Source organism: Ursus maritimus, unplaced genomic scaffold (genome assembly GCF_017311325.1).
Source record: "Ursus maritimus isolate PB19 unplaced genomic scaffold, ASM1731132v1 scaffold_1, whole genome shotgun sequence".
Taxonomy (NCBI): Eukaryota; Metazoa; Chordata; class Mammalia; order Carnivora; family Ursidae; genus Ursus; species Ursus maritimus.
The window spans coordinates 11,371,129-11,389,363 of NW_024423343.1; the positions used below are offsets into that span (position 1 = coordinate 11,371,129).

The 18,235-nt window shown below is 34.1% G+C and overlaps 1 protein-coding gene across 3 annotated transcripts in view; it reads right to left on the reverse strand.

Moving 5' to 3' along the window:
* AGFG1 (ArfGAP with FG repeats 1) overlaps positions 1-18,235 on the reverse strand; it is a 77,765-nt gene that overhangs the window by 18,217 nt on the left and 41,313 nt on the right. For all 3 annotated transcript variants that reach the window (XM_040639554.1, XM_040639562.1, XM_040639546.1), the window contains exons 3-8: positions 16,481-16,596; positions 12,770-12,932; positions 11,596-11,749; positions 4,077-4,196; positions 1,779-1,988; positions 331-511 (exon numbers count right to left, since the gene is read on the reverse strand). In XM_040639554.1, the coding sequence (XP_040495488.1) occupies positions 331-511; positions 1,779-1,988; positions 4,077-4,196; positions 11,596-11,749; positions 12,770-12,932; positions 16,481-16,596 (944 nt within the window). The remainder of the gene's footprint in view (positions 1-330; positions 512-1,778; positions 1,989-4,076; positions 4,197-11,595; positions 11,750-12,769; positions 12,933-16,480; positions 16,597-18,235) is intronic.

An 18,235-nucleotide genomic window follows, 5' to 3' on the forward strand; every position in this document is an offset into this window, starting at 1 on the left:
TGTACCTTAAAAGTATATAATTTGCTAAATGGATTCTCTGCTCAGTATAATTAAATCTGTATATAACTCTCCACTCTGAGATGTGTATACACCCTCAATTACACTTTAGTGTTCAAGGAAGAAAAGTAACAAAACCTTTGATTAAATAAAAAGATAAAATGGCAATTACTCAACGATATTTTAATTAGCAAATTAAACTCAGTTTCTGCAAACTACAAAAATACTCAAAAATTTAAAAAATATGTCCCCAGTCATTATTTAACATTTATTCGGAGTCAAAAAAAAGATACAACACGAACCAGGAACATTGACTGAGACAAGGTAAGGTACCTGCTAGCATTACTTGTGGAAGTATATGCATTACTGGAAGTGGCTGCAGAGCTGAAAACGCTGTCTAGTTCTGCCAGGGCTGCGTATTTGTCTGAGGATGCACTTGACTGACTGGGAACTGAAACCACAGAACCAACAGGAGCTTTACCTGTGGTCCCAAAGCCACTCCCCTGATCACCACCTATAAACGAACAAAAACAAATTACACTGAAAACTTAGTTATGCTTTCAATTTATCAACTCCATTTGCCATGAAACACATGTAAATTTAAAACTGATTTAAAGCTAAGCAAATAAATGGATAGGACTCTACAGTCTTATCTAATAAACTACCTAGAAACTATCAGACAAGATTAGTTGCTACACGTACCATTTTGGTAGAGACAAAAAGCTGCTTCTGTAACAAAAACGAAAATGTTGTACCAATAACATGTCTAGCTCATGTATAAAGAACAAATTCTCGAAGTGCCACATTAACATCTCCAAAACAGGTGATTCTCACTCAAGTGAACATATAATTTATAAAATGCTAGACTCAATGTGAATAACCCATTAATAATATCATTTTCCCAGGGCTGTCCATAAAAAAATTAGAGACAGTAATAAGAGGAAACATTTACATAGCACTTATGTGCCAGGCACTGTTCTAAATGACTGAGATACAGTAACACATGCAAGTTCGATGCTATTACTACCCTCATTTTGGAGATGAGAAAGCATGGTCAGAGATCAGGATGCAGACTCCAGTCCAAAAGCAGACCTCTGCTGTTCTCTACCACACTACACATTTTGAGAGGCAAAATACTGGCCTTAAGATCAAAACCAGGTATAAAAATATACTGTGAAAATAATTTTTTAAAATACCAAAATATTAATAGTAAAAATAGTTCAAAACACATATATTACAAAAACCACCATATAACCCTCCAGTCAGCACTATTAATAGGATTTGTTGGCCCTCTATGGCCCTCCAACAGTGAAACATACTTTCTTTTTTTTTTTTTTTAAAGATTTTTATTTTATTTATTTGACAGAGACAGCCAGCGAGAGAGGGAACACAAGCAGGGGGAGTGGGAGAGGAAGAAGCAGGCTCCTAGTGGAGGAGCCTGATGTGGGGCTCGATCCCAGAACGCCGGGATCACGCCCTGAGCCGCGAAGGCAGATGCTTAACGACCGCGCCACCCAGGCGCCCTTCTAAGACAAAATTGTATTCTGTCAATATTTTCTTTTAAAATTAGAACTTTACAAATAGTTTCTAGGCCTTCCAAAAGGCCTACTATTGGATTGTTTCACATCCAAAATATGGCAAATAGTCATGAACCTTAAGTATAGACAAAATTTCTTCACAACTATGAAAAGCATAATGACCTTAAATTTTAATAGGCACAACCAAATTTAGAGGACTGTTTAATATACAAATTGGTATTTATTTTGTTTAAAGCTTAATACCTTGCCCAGCACTGAAGATATTATCTAAATTAGCAAGTGCTGCATATTTGTCTGTAGTCTGTAGACCAGCTTTGTTCGTTGAAACTTTACTAACAGCCGATGCTGTTTGATGACTCTGAGAAGTATTGAAGGTTCCAAAATCAGCACTGGAGGATTTGGGGAAGTTATCAAAATGAGCAAAATTAGCATTTACTGATCCAGCACTTCCACCTGTAACAGAATAAACAAAACACTTGAAATTTCTAGACTTCTCCTAAAATCCTTTGATAGATTACATGATTTCTTCCTTAATTAAGTGTTCTATAAGCAATCCTACTGGCAGATGGCATTTAACTTTGATCATCTACATGACTTTTTATAATTTGGGAAACTACATTTTCAAAGGCCCTGGCAATACATAGGGTAACAAGTTACTATATGTAATTATCTACCCTGTACCCTGAAGTGAAGACTATAAGTCACAGAAGATTAACTCCATGCTACCTGGTTTAAGACTCAGTTACCTTATAGACTATTCAGCTATCTATATACGATCACCTTTTACTAGTTCTCCCTAAACGGATTCCATAAGTAAGATGCAAAGTATCTTAAACTCTAAGCTCCTGTAGCTCCAATACAGACATGGTTGAAACAAATCCCAGGGTGGGGATTTAAAATGTTTAAGATGTACTATTTTGATCTACAATTTCTTAAAAAGTGGTCTTTGAGCTTTATGCTTATTTTACTTGAAGAGCTCATATGTAATTCCGCATAATTTAATGTACATATAATATCATGATTGTCCTCAGTAAAATCATGTCCTATCATATAGTTCAAGGAATAAAAATTAGAGTACACAATCTATAATCTAAATATCATACCAATTTTTAAATTTATAGACCACAATTCACCCAATGGTCACTACTGTATATATCCTGCTAAGATTTTAAAGATTGTTCTGTACTCTAGAGACTTCTCTAAAGTACTATCAAGACTAAAGCCAGACTATTTCATTCTATGCCTCTGATGCTACACTGTTGTTATTAGTTCTTTACACCTACATGGTAACTGCAGCAATCAAAACAGTATATATAGTTATATATTAAATGATACAAAGCACAATTACAGATACTGTAAATACAGAAAGATACAGCCCTATTTTAAAAAAGAGAACACAAACACTTTCCCATCAATTAGTATTATAGACATTATAAAATTTATACTGATAAAATTTCTTTCAGGAATTAAGCTCCAGTAGTTTTCAATCAAAACTAAGTAATGTGTGTTAGTATTTAAGACTGTGATCTGTTATAAGTAGCTGGTGAACAAAGTACGTCATACTAAGCTTTCAAAATTTGTATGATGAAATTTACTTCTAATTATTAAATATTGAATTATTAAATCAACTCTTTTATTGTATACTATTGTGTTCTCTGAGATTAGTAATAGTGAAGAGAGAATAAAAGTGAGAATTTCAGAATGATTACCATTAAAAAATGAGTAACGTTCTATAATTGAAAAATCCATGAAACAACATAAAACATACAAATTAGTAAAAGATGCCTACTTGACAACAGAACTTACTGTTGGAAGCCTGGAGAGGAAAAGCTGAAGTAAATTCACCAAAACTGCAGCTAGATGAAAGCATTCTAAATGCTGGAGAGCCAGAAATTATGTAAATGATGGAATTTAAACAAGAAAAGAAAAAAGAAAATTGAAAGAAAAGGCTTTAAGACAATACACAGAGTTAAAAGTTGAAAGAAAAATAATCAGCCAAAGATCTAAAGGAGGGTTCAATGAGATTCCGAAAATAATACAGGTAATGGGACAGCACTCAATGTCTGAAGACCGATTCCTGCACAGAAAACTATTTCCAGTCTGATTAGGGTGACTGTTCAATAGTCTGATTTTGACTACCAGTATTTATCTTCTCAAGCTTGCTGCCCTGAAAATTACTTATATTTTTATTTCTATGGAAGCAATCCATTAGCTTCCTTTATTCAGAGCCTTTATTTAATGTGCTCTGTGAATCTAACAAATTTTTAACACTGTAATGCATAAAGAAATTTAAGGAAGATTCATGCGCAGGAAAAGGAAGAGAACAGACACTACGAATTAGACAACACACCAGAGTTAAAAAAAAACAGATGAACACAGAAAAAAATAAAGATTTCAGGTTTCCCCAGAGCTTTTTAAGGATAGAACTATTTGAAAATTAAATAATTATAGATTTTAAGTTTAGAATAATTTTTCAAACGACATCTAGAGAGTTTTATGTTTTAAAGTAAACACTGAAGCATAATGCCGGAGACGCTCTACCTGTAGTTTGGGGCTGAAAAGGAGAGTGACTCGCTGTGGGGAAACCTCCAAAATTACTCGAACCACTAGACTGTCCAAATGCATCAAAGTTTGCAAAATCTGCATTTGCAGAATTCTGAGCTGTAAATGGTAAGGAACAATATATGTTAATGAATATGAAAATTATAAATGAAAAATATGACAAATGAAATTTTATGAAAAGTTTGTCTCATAATTCACTTTAAAGAGAATTCACTTAGAAATCAAATCATAAATCCTACCAATGTTTATTTAACCCAGTTTCAAGCAATTCATTAAAACATATCCAAAAATTTCCCCAAACACTTTGTATAACAATAAATGTGTACACAATACCCTTTGAATAGCCACAGGAATAGTAGAGTAAAAGTGATTCTATTAAAGGAACCTCTAAGAGCATTAAATACATGAGTTACAGTAAAGCAAACAGAGATGTATGATATAGATTACATTCTGGAAAATTCAGACTTAAAATGGTAGTGATTCACCAGCTATGTGAATCTAAAATAATGATACAAAGAAGGTTAAATTCCTTTAAAATTCTTTTGGGTTTTTTCTAAGTTTACAACTATTTTACACCATGGCATATAAAAATTTGAAAAACTGAATGTATAACAAGGACAGAGCTGCCAAACAAATCAAAGATATTCACATTCTATTAGAACCTGCCATTTTTCAGACATACTAAAATTTGAGAAAGGATGAAAACAGTAAAATTTATGTGTACTTCAGACTCAGTGAAAAAGACCAATTGGTATTTTCCCACAGGTCATCAACATAAGAGCAAATTTTTAGGCTTCTCTAAACTTAAAATATGTAGCTAAGTAAAATAATTCAAAAGATTTTTTTAAAGGCTAAAGATGATGCTGAATAAGATTTTTATAGAGAGTATGATGAGAAGTCGCTGGTATGCAGGAAAGGGAATGCTAAGTGGGAAGAATGAAAAGCATGCCCAAAAGATAAAGGCTGAATGCCATCAACACAGTAAGAGTCAGCGACTTTTAAATCCTTTGCAGGCAATTTCACTTCAAGGAAGTTTTGGTAAAGAAATAATCTTATAAATGAGTATGGCTACATCTAACAGCTAAACAACATGTGTTTTATAATAATGAAAAAAATTAAAAACTCAAACGGCCAGTAATGAGGGATCACTTAAATATATTATGAAACATTATACAAAGAAATATAAGGCAGCCATTTAAAAAAAAAACACAGAATATGTAGTCCTATTTAAAGATGCTTATGACAAAGTCAATAAGATAAACAAATAGATTCGAAATACATTTTCATTTGCCAATTTTGTTAGCATGGTATCATGTGCACAGAAAATCCGCGTTTTCGTTAACTCAAAGTAGTGAATTTTCAGATTGGTATCGTTTTCTCCTTTGCTTGAGTTTACTAAAAGCTTTTGCAATAAATATGTATTCTAATTTATAAAAAACAAAAAAAGTTATAAACAAGAAATTTTCCACTAACCAAGTAAAACATCACTCTAGCTTTATGTATAGCATTTTATAATTACTCTTTTGTGTCTGTCTGAAAGGGTATGACTGCAGCAGGGGGAAATCACCTAAAGTAGACCTCCTTTTACTAGACACCTGTGCCACTTCCCTTCCTACGTCCTCACATCTAGCACTTCCGACAGGTGGAAGTGCTATGCTACATATACATATCACTGCTCACACTTTGTTCTTGAAAACCTTTTTTAAACACATTTGTCCTAGCTTTCAAACATTACACAGAGGTATCTAAATTAAAAGGTCAAAAGGCTGCTTACTGCATAACAAAATAAATTTTGTATTTACTGGATACTCTGAAATCTTGTTGTTATTTCTACTTAACATAAGAAAATTCAATTTCTTTATAGGCTGAGATTTTACTTTCCCAAAAATAAACACAATGAAAGATATACTAATAAAAAATAAATGAAAAGATCAATATATTGAAAAGTATTTGGAAGAAATATCCACACAAGTTTAAATAATAAATACAAGTTTAAACACAGTTACCATTTAGTATATATAATGAACTAAGTTTATGAAAAGTGAATCTAAAATAATCAGAGAATTCCATCCTAACAAAGAAACTGTACAGCCTTGGACAAGTCCCTCAACTGCTCAGGCTCTTCCAGTTTTTTCACTAGCAAAACAAAAGGATTCACTAAATGACCTGTACTTGCAAATCCAGTAGTATGACTCTACAAATTATAAGACAACAGGAATAGATTTTTAAGAACTTCGGAATACTAGGTCCAGAAGAGGAAAATTCTACTAAAAGAAGTCGAATATTAAACATATAGATAAAACTATCAACCAAAAATAAAATATGGTACAGAAGTTCTCAAATTTAGAGTGGGTTATATTTCAAAAGACATGTTCTAAGTTTTTTGAACAATTTAGTTGTACATTTGAGAATAAATGACACGCATCTATACCTTGGAGAAAAAGGAATTAGGTCCCTAAGCTGGTTTATCACTTACAATCTCGAATATACGTGAATATGTAGTCTACAATAATACATATTCCACATTTAACTTACATTTAGACCATTATAGGGAAAATATACATTTAACATGTTTCAAACATCATCAGGAAACAACTCAGTTCAACATAATCTGTTTTGTTAATCAAGTCTGTTTTATCACATTTATAAACACTGGTGTTTTCCAACCGAAGCACCAAACACATTAATCAAACACCTATGCATTAGAGCAAAGCAAGACTTTGTAATACTTCTATCAGTTTTTATATGGAGACATTACATCTACTCAGTGTCTTCAACAATTGGTTATAGTAACTTTTAAAATTGGTAAGTACTGTAGAATGAATTTTTAGAAACCACAACTTTGGAAATTAAACACTAATAAATTCAATAATACAAAAATTACTATCTGGAACCTCAAGCAATCTCTATACAAAGAAATATAAACTGAACAGAAGGTGACAAAACAGTAAAGATGCTTTTTAAATATGATCTTATCTCAAAAAGCACAAAGAAATAATCTCAGTTTAAGAATTTAAGGCATTGAAGTTAATGAGCCTGAATCTTGCTGAGAACTGTCTTCCACCTCCAGTGAGATACCGGTACTCATGAGAAAGGAAGATAAACGTAGAGACCAGAGATAGAAACTGACTGCAGTCATCAAATTGAGCTGAATTTGTTTCACCTACATATTTAAATTCTTTTTCATCAACCCCAACACTTAGAACATTTCACATTAAATAAACAAGCTTTCTTGCTTCTCTTAAAAGAAAATCAGTATATCTAGTAATCCTGAGCCTGTATGTCCATGTGGCAACAGGGGGTTAGAACATCCCCCTTTGGATGTGGTTCCTTCCACAATGCATTATATTATTAACCTGTGTTAACTAGATGGCAAGACAATAAAGTTTAACGTCCATAGTACGAGGTGTGACAAAAATCAATGACAGTTTATAGTTCATAGGTTTGTGGTATGTTTATTACCAAGCAAAATAACTTAAATTCTGTAGGCTAATTATGTTTCTAACTGCGTAAGTACTTCTGTGAAAGATGACTTTTCCTGAACACAGCGATAACCCCATCACTGATACACATCGCCACATACCATCTCAGCCAGGATGTTCGGATGAAGGGTGAAGACATCCGGCTTTTAAGTCATTAAACTATCTGCAAATATAACAGGTTTCCCTATAAAATAATGCTCACTAGACTGGCATATCTGAATAATTATCATTTGCTATTAAAAGTTCTATTTGTCATATCAATCTGTACAGGAGAAAATTTTCGCCTTAGAAAGTTTTTTAAGAGGTGCCTGGGTAACTCCTTCGGTTGAGTGTCCAACTCTTAGGTTTCAGCTTAGGTCATGATCTCCTGGGAGAGTCTGCTTGAGGGTGCTCTCCCTCCACCCCCACCCTGCCACCTGTTGCACACATGCCCGCTCGAACGCCCTCTCTCTCTCTCACTCAAATAAACAAATCTAAAAAAAAAAAAAAAAATGAAAATTTCAGGGAGGCTGACTTTATATCTGTGGACCATACATGGAAAAATAAAGATTCAGAGTTCTTGTAAAGGCTAGGGAAAAAGACATAGAACAGAAAAAGAGGAAATGAATAATTTTATTAGCTTTCTTCTTGTAGCATGTGTATATATTTTATTCTCCTGGAATCACATGGAGTTTTGGGGTTTTTTTTTTTTGTTTTTTGTTTTTTTTTTGTTTTTTTAAAAAGGTGATTTGAGTGTGCATTCACAAATAAGAACTTCAGGCTAAAAAACTACTCCTCTTAGGCAACCTGACCTAACTGACATGGTTATTAAACTATATCCTCACAGACTAATCTTTCCTACCATTTCCACCACATGTGGAAAAGAGACAAAACAGTTAAGATCTACTATCTTCTATCAAACTGATAAAATTACGGGTTTCATTTGTTTCCTTTTTTTTTTTTTTTTTTTAACATTCTACAATTAAATAATGGCTAGGGGCGCCTGGGTAGCGCAGTCGTTAAAGCGTCTGCCTTCGGCTCAGGGCGTGATCCCGGCGTACCGGGATCGAGTCCCACATCGGGCTCCTCCGCTATGAGCCTGCTTCTTCCTCTCCCACTCCCCCTGCTGTGTTCCCTCTCTCGCTGGCTGTCTCTCTGTTAAATAAATAAATAAAATCTTTAAAAAAAAAAAAAAAATTAAATAATGGCTATTATATTCAAAGAGCATTTTAAAGGAGTTATTGATGCTATGAGTGGAATCATGGTACAAAGCAGCTGGTGGAGCTGCAATGACCTGTATAACTATTTTTGGCTAACAAGGCTACCTGGAAGAGGATAGCATTATTTCCTTGAATGGTGAATATTCACAAATTGCACTTAAGGACAAAAACACAAGGGGAACATGAAACAAGTTGAAAATTTACAAAAGAGCTTGGTAGTTACTTATCAGTCACCTCAAATTATATATCAGTAAGTGTAACATTGAGATAAATGCAAACTATTCATGAATTACAGAAGGTTCACTCTATATTCCTTGATTCTTCAACTCCTTTTGCCAGGATTCAAGCAACAGGTGGGAACGCAGAGCTGGGGCTCCTCTTTGGTCAGAGGAGACTAGCTGCCCACCTGGAGAATGAAGGGGGAAAAGTCTCCCCAGGTTTCCTGGACTTTTTGCTGCATAGCTAACACAGGAAAAGAGAAACCTACCACAGTCCCAACATCTTAAGCTTCCTGATTTTTTACCCTTCTCAGTATAATCTTTGCTAAGAAAGAGATCCTCTTCATCCTAGTATCCCTTTTTAAAGCAAACACACACACACAAACATATATAAATTACACATAATTTCCTTCTGTAGCACACCCTTAGAAAATACTTTAACATTTACTTTTTCTCATTAATATTTAAAACAAAAGATTCCTTTAATGCTTGCTAGAAAGAAATGTGGCTGAAGAGCAGCTTTTCCATAATTTTTAGAATTATCTTAAACAGTACATTTTGGGTGTGTGTGTATATATGTTATACTTAATACCATTATTATCCAACTATAAGCCAGGTCATCAAATTAAAAAGAAGGAACAGCATCACAATCTCACAGGTGAGTAAAAGAAGGTAAAGTAAGTTCTAAAATACAAATAGGAAATCAATTCTATAAGTGCTAGTTTCTGCTATGCTCACAAAATAGTGAAATACAAGTTTTAGAAAGATAGTCTTGAATTTTTCTTGATTATATAATTAAAGTTATGAAAATCAGTGACAAAGAAACAAAAAATGTAAGCTAATACCCCATACATACATGCAAAAATATAAAGCAAAGTTTCAAATGATGACAAAATCAATTCTTAATTTTAGTGCTCTACATTTGGTATGATTCTTACTCAACTCACAAATGCTGAGAAGTAAACTTTCTAGGACATACACATCAAAGCCTACTGGCATCCAAAAGATTATTTCACACGTATCTCTGATATAAATACAATGTAGGCTTTCAGACTGTTTATATCAGACCTTATAAAAAAAAGTAGAAGGAAGCATAAACAACTCTAAAGACTCATTCCGACTCCAAAGCCTATTTCTTTTCACTACATTATGCCATTTCACTGTCCACTATAATTATTTACTATTAAAATTAGAAAGGCACAAATGACTACATCCATACTTTAATAATCAATTTTTAAATATTACCTAAGCAACTGCAAGTTTTACATATTCATTTACAAAACAAAACTCCATAACTTCTAATTTCTGGTGAAGTACATTTAACTCTTGTAACAAACATGTTAAGTCTGGGAATAAAAAGAAGTTATATCTTCTAGAGCCAACCTGAAGATACTGCTACTCTAAAGATGGGATAATATGAACATCAATAAAGATAATAATGACAACAGATTTGAGATGTAGCAAATGTTAAATCTATGAATCCATAATGATATGAAACAAAAAACAGATCATCATTAAACTATGGTGGGGATTCAACTCATTCTGATACACGATTGGTCAGAATCAGTCATATATTAACTTTCCTACACAAATTATACCACTGGATAACCAAAGATTTTTAAAGAAGTATTTCAGCTCATAAATGAAGGAATGATAAATTTAGAATATCAACATTTTGCAAAACGGACCCAGGCATGGAGCATCAACAGCTCATACTACAAAAACAGAAACAATCGATAATATGTGCCTCTTAAACCATAAGTAGCAGGTTTGCACCACTCCAAAAAAATAACCTGTAACAGATCATATATCTAGAACCAACTATCAATTTATAGAGAATACAGAGAGAAGAACCTGTCAAAGGACCCCAGAGTGGTGCAATCAACAAATTCAGATTAAAATCAACTAAATACTCTACAGGACAAATAACCTGATTTCTTCAACAAATAACAGAGGAGAAAAATGAGATGGAGGAAGAACCCAAAGACTATGACGTGATCTATCTCACAACTGCCGTGTGTACACCTTATCTGAATAAACTGTGTGTGTCTGTCTGAACTGTAATGGAAAATGTGGATAGTGACTAATGAATAATAATAATTATTATCATTATTAGTTAAGGAATGATACTACTACCATGGTTATGTTTAACACAGTTCTTCTGTTTTATAGATACATATGAAGTATTAAGGGATAAACAAGTATGTCTATAATTGCTTCAAAATAATTTAAGAGGAGGAAATGAGTAGAATGACAAATGAAACCAGATTAGGCATAAGCAATGAGTACACAGGGTTATATTATCTGGTCACTTACGAGTATTTGCAATTTTCCATATTAAAAGGGTAAAAAAATACATTAAAAATTTTTTTCCCATTTTTCTTTGGAAAGAGGTCATGTCTGTATCTGACATTAAGTATAATCTCTTCTGTGATTAAAAAAGCACGAGGGTTACATGGCTACATATTACACCTCAACAGCTATGAGGGCCCACCCCCTCAATAAAGCACATTTACTGATATTTAAGTTTTAAAAAGAATGGATGTTTCTCCATGCTATATACATGTCTGGCAAAAAGCTGTTGGGAAAAAACACGTACCTGCATGACTGTTGAAATGTGCAAAGTTAGCAAAATTGGCTGTAGCTGTTGACTGAGGTGCTGGAGCAGCAAAGATGTCTGAGCCAAGATCACTTAAAAGGTCAAACTGTTTCTTTTCCTGCTGCTGCGCTTGAGAGCGACCTACAACTGGGGACTATAAACCACATATTAACTATAGAGAGCTTCCAGTCAGATCTGCTACACTTTTAGAACACTATTTCCAATTCACCAAGTTTAAAACACAGTTTTAAAGGTTACATAATCTTTCATTAGTAGTTTTGCATACTTTGCTATTTTTTGAAAAGCACAAATTTTGAACATCTATCGCCAAATTATCTCTCAATTCTAAGTACAAAGTCAAAGGCAAACAAATACTGTATACAACAGTTGTTACACCTTCTAACACAAGACAGACTTCTTCTAAGACAGCAATGATAAGACTTTCATAAAACACATCCTTTATATGATGGGAAGAGTACAATATACTGACTTAACCCTTCTCTTTACTTTTGACTCAAATCTCTTGTGAAAACTGAATTTTATCCAGATGCCCAAGTGTGATTAGAAAGGGTAGGCTTTAATTCAAACAGTACTATGCCTCAGAACCATTCCTGTGTAGGACAGACGCTGTAACCCCAGACAGGAACAAATTTGTCACAGCTCAGTCAATTGTAATGAAGTGCAGAAACACAAATTTTTTTACCAAGTTATGAAAAGACTTCAGTCTGTTTAGTTTTTTAAAATAAGGTATGTAATGCAAAGCCACCTGTGTTTCAATGATAAACATGCTTCACAATTAGGCAGGGGGAAAATTCTACTGCTTAAGAAATTCTTTCTTGTAAAAGTCCATCACAGAGACTATACTGCTCTAACTCTAATGGTCCCCGTACAGTCATGTTTAACTAAATGTAGGTTATATGAGCCATTAACAACATTCCTGTACACCTTTACAAACCTGTGGAACATTCAAACAAACTCTAATTTGCAGTAGCAAGAGAACGAAAATATGCACCTCCCAACCACTTAACCAAGATTCTTTTAATGTATTACAAACCTTTAGGACAGAATGCTACTGGCATATAAGTTTATGTTCCTGTCTTAAAGAATTCTCCAATTCATGATACTCACTATCCTCCTTAAGTAGAAGCCTCTACAAAGACTTAAGACTACTCACCTGACTAGGTGTGCCCTTATTTAAGTGCAGTGCTGGTGCTGAATCTCCTAACAGGGACTTCAGTGGCTTGACCTCAGGTGTGCTGCTTGTGCTACTAGCAGAGGACCCTGAAATAGACGCATGAACTGATGCCACCACTTTGGCTTGTTCTGGAGGGACATACCTAAAACATATGAAAAATTAAGCAGGCAGTTAACTAAGAAAAATGTAGGGAATACTATGCTTAAAAATGATAAACGTAATTCTCATTTTTTACGAGACTATTTCAACATTAATCTTACTTCAAAACTCTCTTAGAATTGATAGCTTAAGACTGCACTTAATTGAAATGCTCAGAAAGGATAATAAAGACTAACCACAAAACTTGTTTCAATTATTTACTTAGAATTTTTCTAAGAAAATAAATAACTGCTTTTTTTAAACGAGAGGATCTATAGTTAATCATCATGATGAACAGTTAAAACTCTAATTTTTAAAAATTAAACTATCATAAGATCATTAATAACATTTGAGAAGAGAGCAGAAGAATGGGAAAATGTTTATTATATTACAGTTAACAGTCTAAAATATAAAAGTCTATCACAAATCTAGGAGAATAAGATCAACAATGTAATTTTTAAATAAGCGGAAACAATTCACAAATGAAGACACAGAAATGAAAACACTTGTAACCTCATAAAATGCAAATTAAAATATCATTCACATTTGCTCCAAGCATAAATTTTATAAATTTTGTTACTTCCTACTAAAATATATAAACAGGTATGTTCTGTGTCCCACAAGTACAACTTCCAGAAACTTCTCCTTTGGGATTAATTGGATAAGTAACACAGATACATGTGCATGCATGTTATCATAGCTTTCTTTATAATTTCAAAAATCTGGCCACATATCAAACATTCATCAGGAGAAAAATACTTGAAGGGGTTATGTTAACATCTATATAATAGAATACTACATAGCTACTCTTGTTCTAACATGGAAAGATGTTCCTAAGTCTTTACAGGTCTTTCAGGTTTGATCTCAGTCATGTAAATATAGGATTTATAGGAGGACGAGAGTAAGGAAAGAGAGGCAGTAAGAAGATAATGCCCAAACGTTGCCAGTGCTAATCTCTAGGACTGGGATCATGTCACAGCTTTAGTTCGATTTCTAGGTTTTGTCCCACCCTACCCTTCTCCCCACCACCACCCCCCATATCACTTGGGGGACGTAGGAAAACACAGTGGTTAAGAGCATCTATGTGTTCTAGAGACAGAGTTCAAATCCTAGCTCTACCACTCAATAGCTATGAAACCTAGGGCAAACTACTTCACCCTTTGTGCCTCCAATTTTTCATCTATAAAATGGAGATATAGTTGCTGGGAGGTATAACTGAGTTAATATTTGTAAATACTTAGAACAGATCCTGGTACAGGTGTATTAGCTACATAAGTGTTAGCTCTTATCAAATTATATAATAATGATAAACAATACAACTACTTTCCCAGTAAATGGGACAGATGTGAAATGAAAATGGAAACAGGAAGTTATGCTTTCCCATAATTTGGTGTATTCACTGATGATATCAATTTTTGAGTATAGTCAAGTCTTATCAAAGGATAAAAGCAGATAATACTATTTGGTTCAAAACACTCATCTGACTAAAAGTAAAGAAGCTAGGCTTGTGTAGCACAGGAAGTGAGTTTGAAAACTGGTCAATTTCAAAACCCCTTCAGATCTAAGACTACAACAACCTCAAGGTATTAAGTACAGTGAGGATTTTTAGGGAGACTGCATTTGGACAGTGCTTATGTCATGTTAAAAACTCACTGCACTGCTCTCTCATTACATGTTCCAGGGATGAAGAAGTGTGAGTTTAAAATGCACAGGGTCTGACCCACATAACTGTGGGTCACTCCCTCTAGGTGCCCACCATTCAAGTGTGTATTTGTATTAGTCTTGTCATTACTGCCCTGTTTCTCAGGACAGAAAAAGTAACATGAATTATAATTATTTGAGGGTTACAGTCATTTGGGTTATGGTCTGAATTAATAATTTTATTATTATTATTGTTATTACCATCATAAACGCAAGAAGGGAATCAATGGTTTTAAATCTATTAACTCTTACTCACGCACACTTTTCTTTTGCTACTTGAAGATGAACCATCTGAAATCCCATCTAAGTTCTATTCAAACTAACTTTCTGAGTTGGTAAAACTGTTGGGAAAATCAAAAATTAGGCTATAGCTATGCAAGGAGAAAGGTCTAACTACAGGATACAAGATCTTGGAAATTAAGAGCTGAAATGATAGAAGGGTAATTATACACTTCATTTTAAGAGAATCATTTATGACACCATGTTTTTACTATTACCCCACCCTCAAAGATTTTCTTCTTTCTTGATCTAAAATTTTACTAGTATGGGGGTACCTAGTGGCTCAGACAGTTAAATGTCTCCCTTCAGCTCAGGTCATGATCCCGGAGTCCTGGGATCAACCCCGCATCAGACTCCCTGCTCAGTGTGGAATCTGCTTTTCCCTCTGCCCCTCACCCCAATCTCATGCTCTCTCAAATAAATAAAATCTTGAAAATTGTACTAGTATGTTTTTATCTCCATTCATACTCAACGTATCTAGTGCCACTGAATGTAGCCCTGGCTATGGTTAATCTTGCCTTACAAAAACTAGTCTCCTCTAGAGAACAGTAAGAATCCAAAGTTCGCAGAGCACACAAATCAAAGCCACTTCTTTCTACTGTGCTCACTGAATCAAAGTAGAGATATGTCACCCATGAACCACAGCAAATACTTCCTCAGGATCCCCTGGGTTAAAATAAAGCTCCTCAGGGAAACGAGAAACCATTTACTTCCTCCTTATATATTCCCCCTATTTGTGACTCTCTCCTTACTTTTCTTAACCTCCCAAGAAGGAAATATGTACCACTGAAAAAAATATGTACCCACAAAAAAAAAAAAAAAAATGGTACACTGAAATATGTACCATTCAATTCTTAGTAAATTGAATTAAATTGTATTCATGTAGCTGAAAATGATGATTCCAGGGTAGCTGAATACTAGTTTTATAGACATATTTCCTGCTCTGGGCTTTCACTAGCCATATGTCCAACCTGTTTTAACTTCTTTTTAAAAATTAACATCTGATGGATTTGTCAGGGGACCATAAATGCTCTCTTCTTAATCAGGTAGTAAAATGATTTCTTGGGTGAGAAGTGAGGATATTTTGAACAAGACTTACTGCAAAATGCAATTAAGTAGATGGATTACTACACAAGAGATTTGGCATAGCGCTTAGAATACAAAAGACGCTAAATACTTTCTAAACGAATGATGATTAAGAAAGAGGCTGTATAAAACTAGAATGTCTTGAGAAGCTAATAGGACTACAGAAAGATTAGAAGGAAGGATCCCTAACTTTCCAAAAACATGGTAGGAGGCCTGGGAATAAGGAACAAACTGCTGCTAGGCACAGCTGACTTAAGTAGAAGTCAAGGCTTTTAGAAACCAAATCCAATAAAATGCCAGAATATCACGACGATCTATCTACCTACATACCTATCTCCTTATTTCCTATCTACCTATTTCCTTCCTTCCTTCCTTCCTTCCTTCCTTCCTTCCTTCCTTCCTTCCTTCCTTCCTTCTCAGATTAATCTTACCCATAATTAATGTGAATTTGGGAGCCTTTGCTCTAAATACAAACTATTCACTCACCATCTTTTCTTTTCATACTTTTCTTGTAGGAACTCTTTCACTTTTTGTGGATCCCTGAAGTCTGGAATTGCTGAAGATCTATCATCAAATAATCCTAGCCAAATCTGTTTACAGACCTTTGGAAAGAATTAAAAAAAAAAAGTGTTAAAATTGACATCTTAACTTAATGAAAGTTTAAGGGAAAAATAGGATTCTTTCAAAAAGCTAACCTACTTAATACCACTGCTTTCAATGAGAATATTTACCACAAAGAAAAACGAAGAAGCAACGAATGAAGTAAATTTAATATATTCCAGTATGCAATAAAATCTTAGCAACAGCATTATAAAAAATAACACCTCACAGGGAAACAACTAATGAAATGGGATTTGAGGGGATCTGGGACTTTTTCGTCTTGAAATGACCCTAAGCTGTAAGCTCTGAGTAAAGTCATGTACTTTTATGAACCTCAGTTCCTTCACCCCATAAAACAGAGGAATTAGACCAGCAACAATTTCATGGATCTTTGACAGATTTAAAAATCAACCAAAAAAGGGGCACCTGGCTGGTTTCAGTTAGAAGAGCACGTGACTCTTTCTTTAAAAAAAAAAAAAGATTTATCTATTTATTTATTATAGAGAGAGAGCACGCACATTGAACAGTCGGGGGGAAGGGAGAAGGGAGAGGGAGAAAGAGACTTAAGTAGACACCACATTGAGCATGGAGCCCGACACGAGGCTCAATCTCACCACCCTGAGATCATAACCTGAGCCAAAACCAAGAGTCAGACGCTCAACTGATTGTGCCACCCAGGTGCCTTTAGAGCATGTGACTATTGATCTCAGGGTCATGAGTTCGAGACCCCATGTCAGATATAGAGATTACTCAAAAAAAAAAAAAATCAACCAAATAAAAAACCCCAAATAAAAAGTACTAGAACCATAAATATTTTGAGCTTAAAGCATAACAATAACAAAAATATAAGGCAGATGCAACTCTAGCTTTATAATTACCTCCTATGCTTTCTTACCCCTAATGGCTAAAAAGGAAGAAACTAAGATATTTAACTTTTTAGAAAAATTACAGAAATGAAATGATGCAGAACTCAAATAGAACACAACGAGCAGAGAATTATAAAGAAAAAACTGATAAAGGTGGACATCAAACTTTACAACTATTGCTCTTCAAAAAACTTAAAAGAAAACATGAAAAAACAAGCCACGAACTGATAAAAAGTATTGGCAAAATGTGTTAAGAACCGAAAAGAACGTGAATCCAAAATACACTTAAAAATTCTTAAAACTCAATTACAAAAAACTTGTAAGAGCGGGCAGAGAAGGTGAATAGACACTTCATGAAAGACATGCAAATAAGCAGCCCGAAATCACTAGTCATGCAGAAAATTAAAAACAACACGAAGACTCCACTACATAGACACTCATATATACCACTAGATGGCTAAAAATAAAAAGATTATCCATATCATGTGTTGGTAACAATGTGGAACAACTGGAACTCTCAAAAATGTTAAAATGGTACAACCACTTTGGAAGATTGTTGACGGTTTCTTAAAAGTTAAATATATACCTACCAGATGATCCAGCGATCCCACTTCCAAAATATTTACCCAACAAAAATAAAAAACACATGTCCACACTCAGATTTGTATACAATATTCACAGAAGCTTTACAGATAATAGCTCCAAAGTCGAAACAACCCAAAATGTTCATCAACAGGTTGAATGGATCAATTTTGGGATATCCAAGTAGGATACT